Source organism: Belonocnema kinseyi, chromosome 8, assembly GCF_010883055.1.
Source record: "Belonocnema kinseyi isolate 2016_QV_RU_SX_M_011 chromosome 8, B_treatae_v1, whole genome shotgun sequence".
NCBI classification, from domain to species: domain Eukaryota; kingdom Metazoa; phylum Arthropoda; class Insecta; order Hymenoptera; family Cynipidae; genus Belonocnema; species Belonocnema kinseyi.
Window position 1 is genome coordinate 70,788,355 of NC_046664.1, and position 23,534 is coordinate 70,811,888.

The 23,534-nt window shown below is 24.7% G+C and overlaps 1 protein-coding gene across 1 annotated transcript in view; it reads left to right on the top strand.

Moving 5' to 3' along the window:
• Window positions 1–23,534, top strand: part of LOC117178010 (AP2-associated protein kinase 1) — a 97,521-nt gene that overhangs the window by 20,870 nt on the left and 53,117 nt on the right. The window contains exons 4-7 of the mRNA XM_033369190.1: window positions 14,094–14,205; window positions 16,675–16,878; window positions 20,558–20,661; window positions 20,776–20,908. Coding sequence (XP_033225081.1) covers window positions 14,094–14,205; window positions 16,675–16,878; window positions 20,558–20,661; window positions 20,776–20,908 — 553 coding nt within the window. The remainder of the gene's footprint in view (window positions 1–14,093; window positions 14,206–16,674; window positions 16,879–20,557; window positions 20,662–20,775; window positions 20,909–23,534) is intronic.

Consider the following 23,534-nt stretch of genomic DNA (forward strand, 5'->3'; position numbering starts at 1 on the left):
TAAAATATCGGTCTCAAACTTTGAGAAATGTAAGAGCCGAAAGAAAACTACGTTTAAGTACAAATTTTAATAATAAAAGATGTAAAAAATATATATTTCAACCATCAATTCCATCGGCATCAGCCGGTAACTTTGTACATGAAAATACGAACCCTGACGGCCACTAGACGAGGCTCTAGAGGATTCGTGTTTTCGTGTACAACGTTACCGGTTGATGCTGATGGAATTGATAGTTGAAAATTTTTTTTACATCTTTTATTATTAAGCTTTGTACTTAAACGTAGTTTTCTTTCGGCTCTTCCATTTTTCGAAGTTTGAGATCGATATTTTATGTATAAAAAAAGTTCGAACGTTCAAAAAATGTCGAGGTTCAGAAAAAAGGTGAAATAATTTTCAGTGAAGTTCCTACCAAAATGCAGTACCTAAACGTACTTTATTGTACTCTAATACATTTTCCAAAGTTTCAGCTTGATATTTTATTTACAAAAAAAGTTCTTAGGTTCAAAAAAACATTCAGTGAACTGAAAAAGTGAGGTCGGTAATATAGGTATTTAGCTGTGTCACATGCCCTTAAGGGTATTTTTAAAAATTACAAAGGATTTTTTCAAGAAATTAAAAATTTTCAAAGGATTTCAAAAGAGAAGTTTTAAAATTTTAATGAGATTTTTAAATATTGTTTCCAATTAATGTGGAATTTGTCCTAAATTCTCTTTAACTTATCCGAATTCTTTTCAAATCTCTTGCATTTTTTTAGTTTACTCTATTCTACGCAATTCACTGAATTTTTTTCTTTTCTTTTTTTTTTAGTTTTTGTTCAATTCAACAGATCTTTTGTAATATTTTTAAAACAAATTTAAATTTAATAATAAATATATTACGTGAGTTTGTTTAATGCTTTATTAATGTAATTTGAATTCGAAAATACTGAACAAAAAGGTATTTTAAAAGAGTAAAAATGTATTATGTATATAAGATATAGTTAAATAATTATTTCAGTAAATTAAAGATTAAACCAGTAATTAAAAAAAAAATGTAGACTCAAAATGTTTTAGTTACTTTGAAGTTACTTTGTGTTCTTGTCTATTTCAGTTGAAAATTCTTGCCCTTTGTTCAAAACTCAACTATTTTGTTTGGTTAAAAAGTAACTTTTTTTATTGAAAATACAACTGTTTTATAGAAAGTAAGTATTCTTGGTTAGAAAATGCAACAATTCAGTGGAAAAATTTGCTTTCTTGTTTCAAAATACTCTTTTGGTAAAAAATCTAATTTATTCTGATTGAAAATTAAACTATTTTGATGGAATATTAATCTGATTTGGTTGTTGATTCAGCTAGTTTTTTTTTTAAATTCGCCTTTTTTGGTTGAACACAACTGTGTTTGATTTCCAATTAAAACCTTTTTTGTTTGAAATAATATCAGCTATTATGTTTTGTCTTGAGAATTCATCTTTTTAGTTAAAAACTCATCCATTTTGTTAAGTATTTAACTACTTTATTTGGTTGAATTTGGTTAAAAATGAACTTTTCTGATGAAAATTTAACTCTTTTGTAGAAAATAGTATAAAATTAAAATTTTTGATTGAAAATTCATATTTTCAGCGTGAAAATTTAATGATTTGGTTAAAAATTCATGTATTATGTTAATAATTTAAGTATTTATGGTAGCAAATCTACATTTGATCGAAAATTAACTTTTTTGTTGTAAATTTAACTGATTCGTAGGAAATTAGTATTTTTGATTTAAAAATGGTCGAAAAATCAACTATTTGGTTGTAAATTATTACAAAAATTACATTTTCATCCAAATAGTTGAATTTTCTGGCATTTTAAAACCAAACAGACGAATTTTCTATAAAAGACCTAAATTTCCATTTAAAAAGTTAACTTTCGACAAAATTTAGACTGTCTACTAAAATAATTGAATTTTTAACTTTTTTACTGGGTTGAAAAGTAAGTTTTTTGTGTGTGAAATATTCATATTTTCGGTTTAAAAATACAACTATTTTGTAGAAAAATTGTTTCTTTGGTTTGACAATTCAATAATTTAATTAGTGCACATTTTTTCTTTCTTGTTCAATTATTCGGCTTTTTGGTTTCCAAAAATTTTGTGTGTGTAAAATCTTGATGTTGTTTGGGAACTTCGTCTCTTTTGTTTAAATAATTTCTGAAGAGGGTTGAGCTTTTTTTGACAATGCCTCTTTTCCGGTGGAGCGTGAATATTTCCTGTATAGAAATTTATTCATTTGGTTCAAAATTAATGTATTTTGTTTAAAATTCAAGTAATTTGATAGAAAGTCATAATTTGGTCGAAAATGTGAACTTGAAGTTACTTGGTCTAGTAACTGTAACTAGTTATTCAAAAAAAGTAACTTTCTCAACACTGAAGAAGAAGTAAAGTTAAATATATTTATACACAAAAATGCATTTATAATTTATATATAATGGACAAAACACTGATATTTTTCATTTGTTTTACATAGAAAAGTTCAAAAAACAAATGAAAAATATCATTGTCTTCTCCACTACATATAAACTATATATAACTTTTTCACCTGGTAATGCGAATCGTTAAACTGCGATACGCCACCTGGTGACAATAATCCGAACTAGAAAGAATAGGTACGATTTTAAAGTTTTACCTTAACTTTTGCATAAAAATGTTTTAACGATTTTTTGTGTGGAGTTTAAAATCTTTTTTTGATATTGAAAGTAAGTCTTTATTAGAAACAAAGGGTTTTAGTTGAAATTTACATCTTATAAGGTGAAGAAACATATTTTTTTACAGAAATATCTGTCCAACTGTGAATTCTATCCTTTTTTAAAATACATTTTCAGTTGATCAACTGTGACTATAAATTAATAATGACTTTTAAAATTAAACTTTTCTTTCAAATTGTCAAATTGAATATTAATTAATTTTACAAAACAATTCGAAATAAGTTCGCAATTTTTAAAATTCCCGTTTCTAACGTCAAAAATTATGTAAACTATTTCAATTAGAAGTCTTATTAGTTAAACAAATGTAAACGCCAGATTGAAACTTTATAAACTATTTTCAATTTTAAAATAACTTGAGAATAATATATTCATAAACAAAGGCTTTTATTAAATTTCAAATATTATTTCAGTCTAAAATATTCCATTTTTAAACCAGTCAATTTGAAATTTTTTAATTAAGAAAAATGAGAATGACTTAATATTTAGAAATATCTGACTGTTTATTTAAAATCAGTAATTATAATTAAATATTAAAAACTAAATTTTATACGTTACATTTTAATTGTTCTATTTAAAAAAATTTAATTTGTAAGTCAAATTTTTGAACCTCGATGTATTAATAACAATAACATATTATTCTTAAGAAAATTCAAGGAAGTTGAAGAAATATTTAGAAGTTTTGAAAGATTCAAATTCAATTTAAAATTTGATATGATTTGAAATAATTTAAACAAAGTGTGTACGTGTACCGCCAAAATATAGATTTTGGCAGATTTCGAACAAAAAATTTAAAAGATTTTAAAGAATTTGAAATGACTTCAGAAGAATAAAAAACATTTCCTATGAAAATTAATAATGATTTTTATTTTGAAACGATAATTTTGAGTGAGTATTCAAAAAGATTTACAAAATTATCAAAAATGAATATGGAAGATTTTAAGGAAATTTGTTTAATTGGGCAGAGTTAAAATAAAAATTACGAAAAAAAGATTCATTTTAAAGTGTGTTCAGAAGTTCTGAAATAATTTCAAAAATAATAAAAACAATTGAACAAAAATTAAACAACATGCAGATCTTTGAAGATTTTCAAAAAAAATTTGGAAGCATTTTAAGGATTTTTTAACCATTAAAAATATAAATAATTGAACTTTTTTTATGTTTCTGGCTTAAAATTGCTTTAAATGGTATAATTTTGATATTTTTTTATTAATTCATTTATTATTTAATTTAGACTTTAGAGAATTGAAAATGATAACGTGGAATGATATTTTTAGAACTGAATCTTTTAACTCTAGAATTTATAAAAGTTAAAAAATTTATTTTGAAATTTAACTGCATTCAATGAAAAATTGTTCAGTTTGAAAGTGTTAGTAGCTTCCATTTTATACGTGTAAATTATTTTAAAAGTTTGAAATTCAAGAGTTCCACTTTGAATGCTTTCATTTGCAGCTTAGTTTCTATTAATTCAAATGGAAAAATTTTTAGCTTTAGAGTTCGATTTTTAAAATTTAATTGACCGTGAAAAATGTTTGCGAACCGGAAATTACCGGGAATTTTTTTCTTGGACTAAAACTGCCACTCTAAATCGTCTATTACTCGTATTCTTCGCATTATGTAAATAAAATTTGTCGCTACATACATTACTTAAAGTTTATTTAAACTTAAATTCATTGAAATTTACATGAAATAATAATTATTTTTTTGAAACCTATTTCACAATAATGTGTTTTTTCCACTGTATAATATGGAAATTCTATCTAAAACTATTTGTTTTTTTATGAAGATTTGTTTTTAGTATTCAATCATTGTTTTATACTTCACAAAATTATCGTAAAATCACTTTTATGGAAAAATTAATGTACAACTTTAAAATTGTACCTACTCTTTCTAGTTCCAGTTTTGGGCACGAGGTGGCGAAATGGTAGACCACCATCCCCAAAACTTCTTATGAACTTTAGTATATTAAAATGAGGAAGGGTATGAAAAACGAAATGGCATAATAAAAACAATATTTTTGGAAAATAGCGTCTGTATTTTGAACAATATTACATAAAAAATATAATAGCATATTGTGAGGCAGTGTCTTGCGTACCATAAACTCCTGCTAATTGTACCAAAAAAAATTTGGCTATTAGTTCAATCTACCACACTCAGCCTCTGGTCAAAGGACAATAGTCGCCGGTGGCGCCTCACAGCGGTATTTCGGATCCCTAAGATGATATTAATTCTAGTAGCAGTAATTTCAAAATTAATTTAACAAGCAAATAAAATAAGAAATTAAGAAATAACAAATGAAAATACATAAATAATGATTAGAATAATTATTTATGAATTTCGATTTATTTTTCTCTTGATTTAAAAAATAAATAAAATGGTGTTTTATAAAGAACAGTAAAATAATAAAACAATATTTTGAAGTTTAAAGTCGTATTTATTTTATACTTTTAGCAACATTTGCAAATGATAAAATTATTCTTGACGCGTTGATGGACAATCTAATACATAAGACTTATGTTGGCCACTTGGAATCGGTCGGGGTTTCATGGATAAATTTTCGATCAAATGTATACATATTACAAATTGAAAAAATTGAAACAAAGCCGCCGTCGAGCAGTGTCTTAGATCAGAGTAAAAATATGATACTTCAACTGGTGATCTGAGGCTGACCATACTTATCATAACCAGGCCTACCTACCGAAGGACTAGTAATCTGAGGCTGACCATACTTATCATAACCAGACTTGAGTACCACTGGATCATTCAAATGACTAGTGATCAGAGGCTGACCATACTTATCATAACTAGGCCTACCCACCGAAGGACTAGTGATCAGAGGCTGACCATATTTACCATGATTAAACTTAAGTACCACTGGGTCATTCAAATGACTAGTGATCAGAGGCTGACCATACTTATCATAACCAGGCCTACCTACCGAAGGACTAGTAATCTGAGGCTGACCATACTTATCATAACCAGACTTGAGTACCACTTGATCATTCAAATGACTAGTGATCAGAGGCTGACCATACTTATCATAATCAGGCCCACCTACCGAAGGATTAGTAATCTGAGGCTGACCATATTTACCATGATTAAACTTAAGTACCACTGGGTCATTCAAATGACTAGTGATCAGAGGCTGACCATGCTTATCATAACCAGGCCTACCTACCGAAGGACTAGTAATCTGAGGCTGACCATACTTATCATAACCAGACTTGAGTACCACTTGATCATTCAAATGACTAGTGATCAGAGGCTGACCATACTTATCATAATCAGGCCTACCTACCGAAGGATTAGTAATCTGAGGCTGACCATATTTACCATGATTAAACTTAAGTACCACTGGGTCATTCAAATGACTAGTGATCAGAGGCTGACCATACTTATCATAACCAGGCCTACCTACAGAAGGACTAGTAATCTGAGGCTGACCATACTTATCATAACCAGACTTGAGTACCACTGGATCATTCAAATGACTAGTGATCAGAGGCTGACCATACTTATCATAATCAGGCCTACCTACCAAAGGACTAGTAATCTGAGGCTGACCATATTTACCATGATTAAACTTAAGTACCACTGGGTCATTCAAATGACTAGTGATCAGAGGCTGACCATACTTATCATAACCAGGTCTACCTACCGAAGGACTAGTAATTTGAGGCTGACCATATTTACCATGATTAAATTTAAGTACCACTGGGTCGTTCAAATGACTAGTGATCAGAGGCTGACCATACTTATCATAACCAGGCCTACCTACCGAAGGACTAGTAATCTGAGGCTGACCATATTTACCATGATTAAACTTAAGTACCACTGGATCTTTCAAATGACTAGTGATCAGAGGCTGACCATACTTATCATAACTAGGCCTATCTACCGAAGGACTAGTAATCTGAGGCTGACCATACTTATCATAGCCGCGCTTAAATACCATTGGATCATTATATGGATTAAGGACCTGAGGTTGACCATACTTATCATAACCATTATGATCTACCATTGTAGCTTGGCTATTCTGGTTTTCATTGTTTTGTTCACCATCAGCGCCACGTTGTTGATTATCCGCGACATTTTGTGGAGGGTTCGCTTTCACTTGGTTCGGCGTACCTGATGATTTTTCTGTCAGAAGGCCAAAAAGATTTATGAATGAGCAATAATGCTAAAAAAATCTTGACTCTTAAATTATAATTCACGTGCATTATCTGCATTGTAATGTTGAAAAAAGTTCTATTTTTAGAATAGAGAATTTAATTTAATGCAGTCAGACGTATTCAAATGTCTTTAAATTTTCATTTTACATATTTAAGCAAAAGTAACTTTATTGTCCAAATAATAGAAAAAAGTTGTATTTGGTGAACAAAGAAAGGTGTCCGTAATTTAATACTTTCGATTTATTTTTTTTAATCGAAGTATATATAAAACAGACGGGAAAACAGGGAATTTTTTTAAACCGAGAAATGACCGTGGGTTTATTTTTGGACTAGGAATTTTACCAATTTTTAGAAGAAAAACTTGTCAAAGTTCGATTTTAACAGTTTTAAAAAAAAGTAATTAGTTGAATTGTTCTCTATTTCAATTATGATTTCATATCTGTTCTTTTAGCTATTAAAAAGTGAACAATAATTGATTTGACGAAACGATTCTGAATCCATTCAAAATTGAAGAATTTTCAGATTTTAGCGTTAAAACTTAAACTATTTTAATTTCAATTTGAAATTTCTTAATTAAGAAAAATGATAGATATTTAATATTTAGGAATAGTTTACTGTTCATTTAAGGCGAGTAAATTGAAATCGAATATTTAAAAGTAAAAAATTTAAAACGGAATTGCTTGTCATGGAAAGCCTTCAATTGTTGAATTTTGAAGCATAATTACCAATTGGACACTTATTATTTGTAGAAAAAATTTGAAATGATTTAAAATAATTTAAACGAAGAGTGTGTATCGACCAAATTTGGTTATTCATGTCGAAATTTTGGTGCAAATAGTCGTAGACTAAGTAAAAACAAAATATCGATTTTTGCAGATTTCAAACAAAAAATGTAAAAGCTTTTTAAGAATTCTAAAAGGCTTCAAAAAAATAAAAAAATATTCTCTTAAGATTCTTGGCAAAATTGAAAATTATTTTTTATTTTGAATGATTATTTAACGAGAATATTTAAAAAGATTTTAAACGGTTTCTAAAATCGTCAAAAGAGAATCTCGAATATTTTAAAGAATTTTTTTTTGTAATTCTCTTAAAATAATTTTGGAACATGAAATATCATTTTTAATTTTCCTAGGTAACTTTAACAAAATTTTATTCTTGTAAAGTCTTTCAAAATTCTTAAAATGCTTCTAAATTCTAATTTTAAATCTAGAAAAGTCTACATTTTGTTTTAAATTAGACTGTGGCTATTTGCACGGAAATTTCCGTACGAATAGCCGAATTTTGTCAATACACACATTTCGTTTAAATTATTTTTAATTGATTTGAAATCTTTCAAAACTTAAAATGACTCCAATTTGTTTCTACTCATAATAAGCAGGATTTTCTAAAAATTGTAGAAAAATTCGATTAATTCGAAAAGATAATTAGTTCTTAACAAATTTAACTGATTTGTAGGAAATTAGTATTTGTGGTTTAAAAATGGTAGAAAACGCAACTATTTGGTTCGAAAAAAGTTCATTTTCGAACAAATTCTTACTTTCTACTAAAATAATTGAATATTTGTAACGACTTTATTTGGTTGAAAAGTAAGTTTTTTGTTGTGAAATATTCATATTTTCGGTTTGAAAATGCAACTGTTTTGTAGAAAAATTGTCTCCTTGGTTTGAAAATTCAACAATTTAATTAGCGGACACTTTTTTCTTTCTTGTTTAATTAATCGGCATCTTCGTTTCTAAATATTTTTATTGTTAAATGTTGATTTGGTTGGGGAATTCATCTCTTTTGGTCAAATAATTTTTGAGGAGGGTTGAGCTTTTTTTGAAAATTTGTATTTTCCGGTGGAAAATGTAACTACGTGTTTGAAAGTTTACCTAATTTGTTAAACATTTATATATTTGGTTCAAGATTAATAATTTTTGTCAAAAATTCATCTCGTTGAAAATTTAACCTTTGTTGAAATTTCGTCTTTCTGATTTGAAAATGATAGAGAATTCAACTATCTAGTTAAAAATTTAATTCCTTGTTGAAGATTAATATTTTCTGTATAGAAATTTATTCATTTTAAACTTCATGTAGTTTGTTAAAAATTTGGTAGTTTGTCCAAATTTGGTCGAAAAAAAACTTTTTTGTTGAAAATTCATCTTTTTGGCTTGAAAATTCATTTCTTCTGATAAAAAAATTCACATTTTTTTGGGTAAAAGCAGAACTGTTTAATTAAAAAATATGACTGAAAAATATTACTTTAACATGTTCCTAATTTTTTTTAAATTAAGATTTTATGAATTATCATCTTTGTTATGTTTTGACTTTTTAACTATAAAATCAAGGAAGTGAGAAAAGTAACTTTTTATGTAGCTTGAAGTTACTTTATTTAGTAACTTTAACTAGTTACTCAAAAAAAGTCACTTAGTCAACACTAGCCTAGTAAATATTATTTACAAAATACAGATAATAAATAATTTTTCTTTTTGTCTGCATTTAATTTAAAGTTCAATTGGAAAGTGTTAGTACCTAACTTCCATTTTATACGTGTAAATTATTGAGCATATCAATATCACATTTTTTAATTTAAAAAATTTTTAAACTTTAATTTTTTTCTTGACCGTGAAAAATATTTGCGAACATTGAATTTTCTGCTTTAAAGTTTAATTAAAAAACTAAATACTTTGATTTTAAGATAGTTACGAAAGCGATTTTCTTGTATTATTAATAAAGTTTGAATAGTTTAAAAGATTTTTAAACAATTTTTTTAAGTTTTGTTCAATAAAGTTACTTTTACTTATGTAGAATAAAAATCCTAAAAACCGTTCTAATTATTATACTTGGGCATCGAAATTTAAAAAATACCCCGAAGTCGAGATAAACGAAATAAAACCTAATGATCTAAAATATAGCGAACAAAAACAACTTTATCGGCCAGTGTTATTCATTATTCTGCTTACCAATATAAATGAAGAAAAACACGAAGAGTGTGCCAAGAGCACCCAAAGGGTACCTCATTTTAGTTTGAGGTATAGAGAAAACTGACTCTTCTTGAAGTTTGTAGAAGGCAACTGATGATTTTTTCGAAATCCATTTCCTTTTATATATACTAGATTTTTCATGTACAAGTTTAAAGAAACGTGTTTTCGTAACCTCGTCACAAGGCCTAATAAATAACCTTATCATGAATTAAAATTTAAAGACCACGTAGTGACGTGTCAGATTCCGATAGGATTTTTCTCCAGGAAACATAAATCTGAAATATTTGAACCTATATTCTGAATAGCTCTCGAAATGTCGATATTTTATTGTAAAATAATTGAATTTTTTTTAATTTTAAGCCTCACAGACCAGTCTCTATATCACCTATTTTATTTTATTTTGTTTTATTTTATTTAAAAACATATGAGTGGAAATAAATATTTTTTTTATTTTAGGACAGGGAGTTTCAATAAAAAAATATTATTTCACTTGGAACAGGGATTTTTTGACATGCAACGGGAATTTTTTTAAGAAATAAAACTGGGATTTAGAAAAAAGGAATTTAAAAAATTCCCATTCTAAGTAAAAATGCGTCACACTTTAAAATTTCCTTCTTTGAAATTTTAGAAAAGAAAAGTACTTCAAGTAGTTTTTAGAGTAGAGGTAAAATTTCGAAGAGGAAATATTTGTGAATTATAATATACTTTTTTTTTAATTTCTCGTTGGAAATTTATATTTTTTTCTTGAAAATTCAACTGCTTGCGCTTAAAAGCTAAACTCTTTTCTTCAAAATTAATTTTTTTTCGGAAGATTCATAATTTTAATTAGCAATTCATCTCTTTTTGAAAATGTGAATGAATTAAAAAATTTTAATCAATTTTTCAACTAAAAATCTAACTATTCCAGTAAAAAATTTAACTATTTTTCTGAAAATCTAATTTTTTGGTTAAGAATTAGATTTTTAAACGAAAATTGAACTATTTTATTTTTGGTTGAAACTTGATCTTTTTTTGGATAAAATTTCAACTATTTGGTTAAAAATTGATTTTTTTTATTCAAAAATTAAACTTTTTTTATTCTTGTAATTTGTGGATAATTCGTCTTTTTTAGTAGAAAATTAATCTTATTGGTTGAAAATTCATCTTTTTGGTTGGTATAAAATTCAACTATTCAAGTTTTTTTCCTAAATCCTAAATTCTTTTAATCTCACCTTGAATTCTAGGCATTTAATTAAATTCTTTCGAATTGCCTTGAATTTTTCTAAGCTTATTTCAAACTTACTGAATTCAATGAAGTTTTTTTCATATTTTTAAATTGTTATCACTTAACTTGTTTACCATTTATTTTGATTAAATCATTAGTAATTTTAATTATATTGCATAGGGACTTTTAAGACTTGCAAATAAATGTTTTGTATTATTTTTACTAACATTATTTTGATTTATGCCTTTGACATATTTGATTTTATTAAAACAATTATTAAATTTGTTTATCAAAGAAATAAAAATGAAATAAAAGATCTTTTTTTTTGGTTGAATGCAAGTGTGTGATTTCAAATCAAAGTATTTTTTAATTTAAATAATATCAAATATTAGATTTTTCTTTAAGAATTCATCTAGTTTGGTTGAAAATTTATGCACTTGGTTAAAAATTGAATTATTTTATTTGGTTGAAAAGTAACTCTTCGGTGAAATATTCATATTTTATATTTGAAAATGCAACTGTTTTATAGAAAATTCGTCTGTTTGGTTTTAAAATGCTAGAAAATTCAACTATTTGGATGAAAACGTACTTTTTTGTTGCAAACTTGCAACCAAATGGTTTAATTTTTTACCATTTTAAAACGAAAAATACTATTCTTCTACATATCAGTTAAATTTTCAACAAAAAAGTTAATTTTCGACCAAATTTTGAATTGTACCAAAATAAGTAAATTTTTAACATAATACTAATTTTCAACAAAAATTTATCCATTAAATATTTTAATTTTCTACCATTTTCTAGAAAAGAGTTAAATTTTCATAAAAAGTTAATTTTTAACCTAATAGTTGAATTTCAAAGCAAAATATTTCAATTCTCCACCCTAAAAAAAACGAATTTGAAAGAAAATATTTCAATTTTCAAAGAAGTGAAATTTTGACTAAAATTTTGAATCTCGAACCAAGCAAATGAATTATTGACAAATTAGGTAAACTTTCGAATAAGTATTTAAATTTTCCATCAAAAAAGACAACCAAACCAAGTTAATTTTTTATCAAAGTAGTTGAATTGTAAACAACGACAAAACTAGATTTTTTTACTAAAAGAAATAAATTTTAAAACAAAAAGCCGAATTGAAGCCTCGACGGAGATACCGTTAGATAAATAAAAATATATTTTTTTCGGGAATATTGATTCAAACCGTGAGTAGATGTTTTATGTGGCATAATTGGTTTTGTGACATACTACGACATAGAATAAAAAATCCTTGAGCAAGATTCTCTTGCCATTACTATGGACGTTGTTTTACAATAAAAGTATTTCTGTTGATCCAATTATTTTGGCTATGCTTCAATTAAAGAAATGTTTATAAATTATATATAAACTGTTCTCAAATCACATATAGAATTTTCTGTAAAATCTATAACAAATTTTGGAAAATTGTGTCTTTTGTCAAATAAAGGGCAATTAGTGCGCGCTAAGCGTGCACCATTTTCTGGTATTAATAAAAAAAATTTTGTTTTCTACAGACGGAAAGTTTAAGAAAATAAAATTTAGTTTTTACCGTCATTTATGAAGGTTAAATATTTATTGATTCAAAGAATCTTAAGTTATTCAAAGAATCTTGATTTTCTAATTTTAAATACATTTTTTGAACTTGGCGACGATTTTCGACAATTATTTTTATAAACACGTACACTTAAATCACAGTTTTAAACAAAGAAATTTTTTATTTTTGCAGTTTTTTATTTTCACGTGAAGAATAGTTTCAGTGGGTTGACATTAGGTTGGTCCAAAAATTTGTTTTCGAAATTTCATGCATATATTCAGAAATTTGTACGAATCCATAAAATAATTAATCCATTTTTTTATTTTGAAAAAAAAAGATATTTACGATAAAGTTTAACACGTATTTCGCATAAGGAAATATACGTTTTTGTCAGTTTTATTAAGAATCGTCAATATTAGGTGAATCGAGTTGAAACTCAAAAGTTCTCTTCACAATAAGTCGAAAATACGAATAAAATATAACCCCCATAAGTCTGTTTTATAGGTTCCCCAAAAAATTGTTTCTAGTGCATAAAATACTACTTTTTGCTGATAATTAGATGTTTTTCATAAATTGTTTAATTTTTGGTTTGTTTTCAGCAATTTTATCTTGGAATAAAGTGAGAAATTCGCAGTTTTTTTCAAATATTGTCCACTTTTTTTTACAAATTTCAATTATTAAAAAAAAAATTTTAAATATGTTTAGATATTTTAAAACATTTCAAGGAATTTTTAATTGATGTCTATAATTTAAAGCAGTTTTAACATTCCAAGGATCTTTCAAATGAGTTCAATAATTTGAAGAGAATTTTTATTGATATACCCTTAATTATTTTATATTTTATATATTTTTTAAATTACCTTGAATTTTTATCGAATTCTTATAAATTATTTTTTGATGAGACGCGTAGTCTTTGTTTTTATCTTGAAAAATTACGTTATAAATAAAAAGATACAAGGTACAATAAAGTGTGTCATCACAAAATCGTTTGCCTATATTAGATCTAAAGATTTTATTTTGACCTTTTTTCCCCCACAAGACACTTGATGAGATTGTGTTCCTTAAAGCCGACAGAGCTTTTACAAAAGAGAATTCACAATCACTGAATTTCAGTTTCTTTTTCTCTTCTTTTAAGTCCTTTCAATTTACTTGAATTTTTATGAATTTCATCGAAACTAAAGGCAATGCATTTTTTTTATTTCTTGCAATTTATTTGAATTCTTGTGCACTTGACTTGAACGGATGTGAAATATTATAAATTTATCCTGAACTTTTGGAAATTCATCTGATATTCTTATTATGAACTTTATCCAATTTTTCGAATTCTTTTAAATTCCAATAAACATTAATCACATAGTCAGGAAAAATTTTGGGAAATTTTCAAAATGAAATTTTGCGGCCAACCAGCAAATTTTTTTAGGCTTTTAAATTACAGATTTTTAATCGAAAGAGGTTTTGCATAATACATAAATAAATCATTAATTTTTTCCGCAGGTTACAAACTGGATTCACCGAGCCTGAAGTGCTTCAAATATTTTGTGATGTTAGTGAGGCAGTATCTCGATTACATCATTGTCAAACGCCCATCGTGCACAGAGATCTCAAGGTCAGATTTCTTTATAAACTAACTTTAATGTAGATTAAAGTTTTAAAAAGTACCCCTAGGTAGTTAGTAAAAATCTCATTTCCAGGACTCGGACTCACGCCACTATTGAAACTTTTTTTAACGATGCCACTATCTTGCCACTAATTTGAAAAAAATGGCACTAATGCCCTTATTTCTCTATTTTATAGTTTTTTTTTTACTGAGAATTGATCTTGTAGTTACAAATTTTATTTTGTTGTTGTTGAAAACTTAATTATTTTGTTAAAAATTATACAATTTTGTTAAAAAGGAATTATTTTTATTGAAAACTCAAATGTTCTATTAAAAAATACGTCTTTTGGGTTAAAAATTAAACTATTTTTGTAAAAACTTCAACTTTTTGGTTGAATGTTAACTTTTTTGTTGAAACTTCAAATGTTCTGTATAAAAATCTTCCTTTAACATGAAAATGCAATATTTCTAATGAAATTTTTCTCTTTATTGACTGTTTTGTAGAAAATTGAACATTTTAGATAAAAATATTTTTCTTTATTGATAGCAAAGTATTTCTTGGTTAAAAATTTTAATCTTTTATTGTAAATTCGTCTTTTTAAGTACAAAATTCAAAGGTTTTGGTAAAAACTTGAACTACTTGGTTCAAAATGATATTTTTTGTTTAATATTCAAGTGTTTTTGTAGAAAATTGGTCTTTTTTGTATGGAAATAGAACATTTCAGGTGGAATTCTTTTTCTTTATTGACTGTAAAGTATTTGTCGCTAAAAAATTCAACTCTGTTGTTGTAAAATCGTCTTTTTGGGTTTAAAATTCAATTATTTTGGTAAATACTTGAACTATTTGGTTGAAAATTAACTTTTTTTTAAACTTCAAATGTTGTGTAGAAAATTCGTTATTGTCATGAAAATGCAACATTTCTATTGCCATTTTTTTCTTTATTGACTGTAAAATCTTATTTTGTTAAGAATTCAACTTTTTTTTGTAAATTTGTCTTTTTTGTATAAAAATTAATTTGTTACCGTAGAAATTTAATTTTTTTGCATAAAAAAAGTTCTTTTTGTTTGAAAATTAATCCGTTCTGGTTGAGGGTTCAATAATTTTGTAGAAAATCCTTTTTTTGTTGAACTAAACTGTTTTTAGCTTAAAATAAATTTTATTGTTGCAACATCGTCATTTGTGGTTGAATATTGATCTTTTTGGTGAAAATTTCATCTTTTTGATTGCATATTCATTTATTTGAATGGAAATTTAACTATTTCGTTGAATATATGTTGAATTTACAAGTAAAAAAACAATAATTTTTTACAAAAATATTTGAAATTGCAACCAAAGAGATGAATTTTCAGCACAAAAATAAATTTAAAAAAAAATTCAACAAATTACATAAATTTTTAGCTAAATAGAATAGTCAATGTTATAGTTGATTTTTTTTAACAAACAATTCAAATTTGAACCAAACATAAATTAGACCTTTTCTACAAAACAGTTAAATTTTCAACCCGGAAATGTGAATTTTCAAAGAAAAATATGTTTACCAGTCGAAATAGATTCATTTTTAACAAGAAAGTTGTATTCTTAACAAGAAAAATTTTATTTCTACAGAAAGAGATGAATTTTCAAATTGTTGATTTTTTAAGCAAAAAAAATTGGAATTTTTAACAAAACAGTTCGATTTTGAACCAAGAAGTATGATTCTTTAACGTAATTGTTAAATTTTTAATCATATTTAATGATTACATTTTTAACCAGAAAATATGAATTCTGAACCAAAAATGAAATGGTTCAACACAAAATAGTTGGATTTTATTATTGGATTCGTTAGTTAAGCTCTCATTTAAGTAGAAAAATGAGAAAAATTGAAAAATTTGTGGAGGATGTGATACATAAATAGAAATGTTGATAATTAATTGATTAAAATTAAAAAACAATAGGTTGAAAAACTGTAAATTTTACTTTTGGGACTATACAAATTTGGCCAGAGTACGCAACATAATATAACAAAATTTAATAATTTAATTTATTCATTTAATTCATTTTTATTTAATTTTGTTTTAATTTTTCTTTTAAATGTTTTTCGGCCCTAAAGAAATCATTAAATTGTACGTTTTTAAGACTAAATACCGACAAGGGATTGCGAATGAAATTTAATCAAATTTATTCATTAAATTAAATATAAAGTGTGCTGTATAATTTGTGTGAGTACGAGAAATTAAAGAATCTAAATTCTTATAATAATTTTTCAAACAAAAAATTGAAATTTAATAAATATATTGTTTAATGCTTAAAAAATGGCATGACATTATTTTAAAATTATTTTTCGTGATACTATTTACACTTTTATGATCTCGGAAGTGAGTCCGTGGCCTGTAAGTTTATTTATTATTTAAGCAAATTCATGCCACTTTTAACACTATTTTTGATGTCTAAAGGGAGTTCAAGCTCTGGATATCTGGTCATTTAAATCACTCTTTTAGGTGGAAAATATATTACTAGCCGATACCGGAAATTACGTTCTGTGTGATTTTGGCTCCGCGACTGGAAAATTTCTGAATCCCAGTGTCCAAGGGGCGTCTGTAGTCGAAGAAGAAATTAAAAAATACACTACGTTAAGTTATAGAGCCCCGGAAATGGTAGATATGTATTGTGGAAAGGCCATCACTACCAAAGCCGATATTTGGGTAATTATTCAAATACAATTCCAAATCTTGTAATTTTAATGATTTGCATTTGCAACTTCGTAAATTTGGAAAATTTAGAACTGAAAGCTTTTAACAAAATTTGAGGACTTTTATTTATACAACTTCAAAATTAAATTATTTTCAATTTTAAATTTCCCATTAGTGAAACTATTTCAAAAATAGCATTCAAAATAGTAAAAACTGATTCATTTTTAATTCTGTATTATCGCTATTTAAGACTTTTTCGTTTTAGTTCTTCCAAATTGTAGAAATTTGAATTGTAAATATTAAAATATGTAAATTTATAAGTAAAAAATATGTAAGTTTTATGTTTAAAAAGTTTAAAATCATGTAATTTTTATTATTTACTTTTTTAATTTATTCTTGGAAGAATTAGAATTGAGCGATTTTTTTACTCTCGATAAAATTTAAGAATTTTTACTTATACAACTTTAAAATAGAATAAATTTCAATTTCAGAACATCACAATTGAATATTTTTATATTTTTAATCTTTGAAATGGGACTATTAAAGTTCTATATGATCAAAATTAGAGAATTTTCAATATTGTAGCAATTGGAATTTCTTCAATTTGGAAGATTTAGAATTGAGAATTATCAACCCTTGACAAAATTTAAAAGTTGTCATTTAGACGTCTTTAAAATTGAATAAATTTTTATTTTAAATCTTTTCATAATTGAGTATTTTTCTGTTTTAAATCTTCTATTAATTGAACTATTCCAAAAATAACATTCAAAATTGCATTATTTTCTGTTATAAGTATTAAATATTGAATAGTCTTCAATTGAAAATATTCCACATTAAAGAAGTTTCCCCTTAAATTCTTCAAAATTGAACTACATATACAAATTAAACTATTCCAAAAAAACTTTCAAAATTACATAACATTTTATATTTTCAAATATGAATCTGTTCAAAAAAAAAACTTTTAAATTTACATAATTTTTTATTAAAAACATTGAATATTGAAGAGTCTTCAATTGAAAATATTCAAATTTAAGAATTTTCCACTTGTAAGTTTTAAAATGGAACTACATACTAAAAAAAAAACTTTCAATATTATAGCATTTCAAAGTATAGATCTTCCGAACTAATGAATCTGCCATTGTAAATCTTAAAAATGAAAGAATTTGAAATTTCGTATCGTTGAAATTGAAGAATTTTACATTTTTAATCTTTAAAATTAAAATATTCCAACAAAATAAAAACTTTGAAACATATATACCTTTAAAACGCAAATAGTAAAAACAATAATTTTCAATTCTTTAATGTCAAGATTCAAGAATGTTCAATTGTAACTTCCAAATTGTAAAAATTTCAATTTTAAAACTTCACAATTGAATATTTTTTTTATTTTTAACCTTTGAAATGGGACTATTAAAAAAACAATGAAGATTACATAGCTTTAAAATATAATTCTTGACAATATAGTAATTTAAAATTCTCTATGTTCAAAATTAGAGAATTTTCAATATTGTAGCATTTGGAATTTCTTCAATTTGGAACATTTAGAATTGAGAACTGCCAACTCTTGGCAAAATATAAGAGTTGTTATTGAGGCAGCTTTAAAATTGAATAAATTATCATTTTAAATCATCAAAAACATATTAAGAAATATAAAACTTTTAATATAACAGCAGTTTAAAGTATAGATTTTTCGAACTAATGTTTCTTCCATTTTAAATCTTAAAAATTGAAGAATTTTCAATTTTTATCATCTTGAAAATTGAAATATCCCAACAAATCGTTAAAAATGACATGCCTTTAAAATATTATTTTAAAAAATTAAATAATTTGCAATTAAGAATTATGGAATTTTTAAGTCTTATTTTTAGTTTTATTGGGAAGATTTAGAATTGAAAATCCTTGAAACTTCATAAAACTTAAGAACAATTATTTATGCATTTTTAAAATTGAATAAATTTTCATTTTAAATCTTCAGGATTGAACTATGAAAAAAAGCATTAAAATCACATCATTTTCTATTATAAATATTAATATTGAATATTCTTTAATTATAAATATTTAAAATTGTAGAACTGTAAATTGTAAATCTTGAAAATTAAAGAGTTTTTAATTTTGCAAATTTACAATCAAAAAGATTGCAATCTTGATGATTTAAATTTTTAACTTCTTCGATTTGGAAGATTTAGGATAGAAAATTCTTGACAAACTTTCAAAATTTTTATTTATAAATCTTTAAAAATTCAATAAATTTAAAATAGAGTAAATTTAAATTTTAAATATTCACGATTGAATATTTTTCTATTTTTACTCTTTGAAATAAAACTATTCCAGAAAAAGCATATAAAATTAAAAAATTGTCAATTGTAAGTCTTTAAAATCAAACTACATATTAAAAAAAAAACATTAAAAATTACATTATCTTAAAACTATAAACATTCCTAATTAATGAATCTTCAATTATAAATCTTAGATCAAAGAACTTTTAATAATTAATCTTCAAATTTAAATTATAAACAAAAATACGTTTAAAGTTACATACCTTTAAAGTATAATTCTTGAAAATGAAATAATTTGCAATTCTATATTTTCAAAATTAGAATATTTTCAGTATTGTAGATCTTCAGAATTGTAATACTATGAATTTTGAAATTGAACATTTGAAGAGTTTTTGATTTTAAAAAAGTTGCAATTTTTACGATTTGCAATTCAAAATTTTTCTATTTTTAAGATTTAGAAATAAAGATTTATTAATTAGGAAAATTTATAGTTTAAAATGGTATAATATTGAATGGGTTTTAAGAATATGTAGTTCAATTTTGAAGATTTAAATTTGTAATTTATTCAATTTTAAATAAATAATAATTCTTGAATTTGGTCAAGAGTTGGCAGTTCTCAATTCTAAATCTTTCAAATTGAAGAAATTTCAGATTTATATCATCCAAATTACAGAATTTCTAATTTTGCAACTTAAAACTTCTATAATTTTTCATTTTAAATTTTCCGAATTAAAAACTCTTCAAATTTTGAACACATGAATGATTAAATTGCCAAGAATTATATTTTAAAGTTATGTGATTTTCAACGTTTTTTTAATAGCCCCATTTCAAAGATTTAAAATAGAAAAATATTCAATTGTGAAGATATAATATTAAAATTTATTCAATTTTAAATGTGTATAAACGAAAATTCTTAAACTTTATCAAGAGTCAAAAAATCTTTCAATTCTAATTCTTCCAAGAATAAATTTCAAATGAAAATCATAAAAAATACATTATTAAAAGAAATTTAATTTAAAACTTACATAAGTTTTCATTGTAAATTTCCAGAATTAAAAACTGCAATATTTAATGTTTCCAATAGAAAGTGATGTAATTTTGAATCCTTTTTTATTTTTGGAATATTTCAGTTGTTTAATTTATAAATTATATTACTATATTCCGAAAAGTAACCAAAAATTTTTTCAACAAATTGTTTTAAAAAACACGAAAGAAATATTTTTAGGCTGAAATACTTTCAAAATGGTGTATTCTACCACCAACAAATAGTTTGTATAAAAAAACATATATTTCAAAATACTTTTTCAAGAAAAATTGTTCCTATAAAAATTAATCTCAATATAAAAAATGAGCCATATACTTATATCTTGTTTGATTTCTGAAATAATGAGTAAAAATTCTACATTTATTTACAGGCGCTAGGCTGTTTGCTCTACAAGCTCTGCTTTTTTACGCTACCTTTTGGCGAAAGCACACTCGCCATACAATCAGGAAATTTCACAATTCCTGATAATTCGAGGTTTGTGATGATCACATCTTGTTACGCTATTAAAATTTAAAATAATTTGAGAATTATTTTTCTTAAGAATTAATTTTCCTTTCAATAAATATTCAACTTTATTTTTTTTTTCAGGTACAGTAAAGCGCTTCATTCGTTAATTCGCTACATGTTGGAACCAGACCCAGATCTGCGTCCAGATATTTATCAAGTTTCAGTGATCGCCTTCCAGATCCAAGGCAAGGAATGTCCGGTTCAAAATTTACATGTGAGTCTTTAAATGAATTTTCTACAAAAAGAAAAACAAAAGTCCGCCGTGTAATTCATAGTTTGCATCGAATTTACAGACTTTACATCCTCCTCCTTATTTCTCTCATTGGAATTTAAAAAAAAAACTAATTTTCCTACCAAATAGTTGATTTTCTGTTACTAATTTCAACTTTTTGGTTGAGTATTCTTAAATTTGGTTAAAAATTCGTCTTTTTTAGGTGTAAAATTAACTTTTTTTACAAAAATTTCGTACTTTTGATTTTATAATATAACTGTTTTGTATTTAAAAAATTCGTCATTTTGTCCTGAAAGTTTAATAATTTAGTAACAGAAAATAAACTATTTGGTAGAAAATTCGTTTTTTTTTATCATTTAAAATTCTTTTATTTAATTAAAAGTCAACAAGGGGGAGTGGGTCAAAAACTGTGCAAAATTGGTAACATAGCTTATGGATCTTTTTTTAAATTAATCTTTTTTAGTTTAAAATTCAACGTTTTGGTTGATAATTCTTCAGTTTTGTTAAAAATTGTTTTTTTTTTATGGTAGAAAGTTAATCTTCTTGCTTAAAAATTTAAAATATAGGGTTTAAAGTTAAACTGATTTCTTATTATTTTTTTTAATGTCTTTTTTTTCATAAAAATTGAACGTTTTGTTTAAGAATTCTTGAATTTTTTTTCTATTTCGGTAGAAAATTAATCTTGTTTAAAATTTTTTCTTTTTTAGTTTAAAATTCAACTTTATGTTTGAGAATTCTTGAATTTTCTTAAAAACTAGTCTTTTTTGGTAGTAAATTAATCCATTTGTTTTAATTAATTTTCTTGTCTAAAAATGCATCTTTTTGATTAAAAATTTAACAAATAGGTTTTAAAGTTAAACTGCTTTCTTAAAAATAAAAATAAAATATTCTTTATTTCTTCAAAATTCAACTTTTTGGTTGAGAATTCTGTCATTTTATTACAAATTCGTCTTTGTTGGTGGTAAATTAATCTTTTTTATTTGAAAATTCAAAATTTTGATTGAGAATTCCTAAATTTTTGTTTTATTATCTTAGAAAATTAATCTTGTTTAAAAATTCTTCTTTTTTTAGTAGAAAATTCGACTATTTTGTTGAGAATTCTTGAATTTTATTAAAAATTCGTCTTTGTTGGTTGTAAATCAATCTTTTTTATTTGAAAATTCAACTTTTTGGTTGAAAATTCTTGACTCTTGTTTAAAAAAAATTTCGGTAGTAAATTAATCTTTTTGACTACATAAACATTCATCTTTTTGTTACAATTAACTACGTTTTAAAGTTGAACTAATTTCTTAAAAATGCATTTTTTGGTTGATGTTTCCAAAATTTTATTTAAAAATTTATTTCTTTGGTGAGAAAACGAAATGTTTTGTTGAAAAACCTTGCAAGACAAAATGAAAAATTTTCCATACAAAACAGTTGAATTATCAAATAAAAAATATTAAATTATCATAAAAAAAAAGTTAATTTTATACCAAAAAAGATGAATTTCCAACAAAATACAAGACCTCTCAACCAAAAAGTTAAATTTTCAACTAAAGTAGATTAATTTAAAAAAAAAAACGAATTTTAAACAAAATATATTTTAATTTAAAAAAAACTTGAATTTTTACTTAAAAAGGAATCGTCAAACAAAAAGTGCATTTTTAAAAAATGAGTTCAACTTTTAAACCTAGTTAAATTTGTAAAAAAAAGATGAATTTTTAAACAAAAATATTAATTTTCTACCGAAAAAATTTACTTTTTAACAAAAAAGCATAAGCTGTGTTACCAATTTTGCATAGTTTTTGACCCCCCCCCCTTGTTGACTTTTAATTAAATAAATAAATTTTAAATGATAAAGAAAATGAATTTTCTACCAAACAGTTGATTTTCTGTCACTAAATTATTGAACTTTCAAGACAAAATGACGAATTTTTTATACAAAGCAGTTAAATTTTCAAATCAAAAGTATGAAATTTTGATAAAAAAATGTTAATTTTTTAACAAAAAAGACGAATTTCCAACAAAATACAAGAACTATCAACCTAAAAGTTGGATTTTTAGCTAAAATATATTAATTTTCAAAAAAAAAAACAACTTATTTTTAACAAAATAGTTCAATTTTAACAAAAACTTGGATTTTTACTTAAAAAGGTACCATTTTTGACCAAAAATGTAATGAGTATATTTTCAATTTACCCATTCAATTTATTTTTCAGAAAATAGTTTAACTTTAAAGCCTAATTAAATTTTTAACAAAAAAGATGAATTTTGAAACAAAAAGATTAATTTTTTACAGAAAAAAAAACTATTTTTTAACCAAAGTCAATAATTCTCAACCAAAAAGTGAAATTTTTAACTAAAAAAGAGGGATTTTTAAACAAACGGATTAATTTACTACCAAAAAGACGAGTTTTAAGAAAATTCAAGAATTATCAACCAAAAAGTTGAATTTTTAACAAAAATAGATTAATTTTCAAAAACAAAAAAAACGAATTTTTAACAAAATAGTTCAATTTTAACAATAGTGAGTGGATTGTGGAAGTGTGTGGAAGGGTGTGGAGGTGAGAGATCTAATTGTGGGATTGTGAGATTGTAAAGGGGAGGTAAATATTTTGGAGGATTGAGA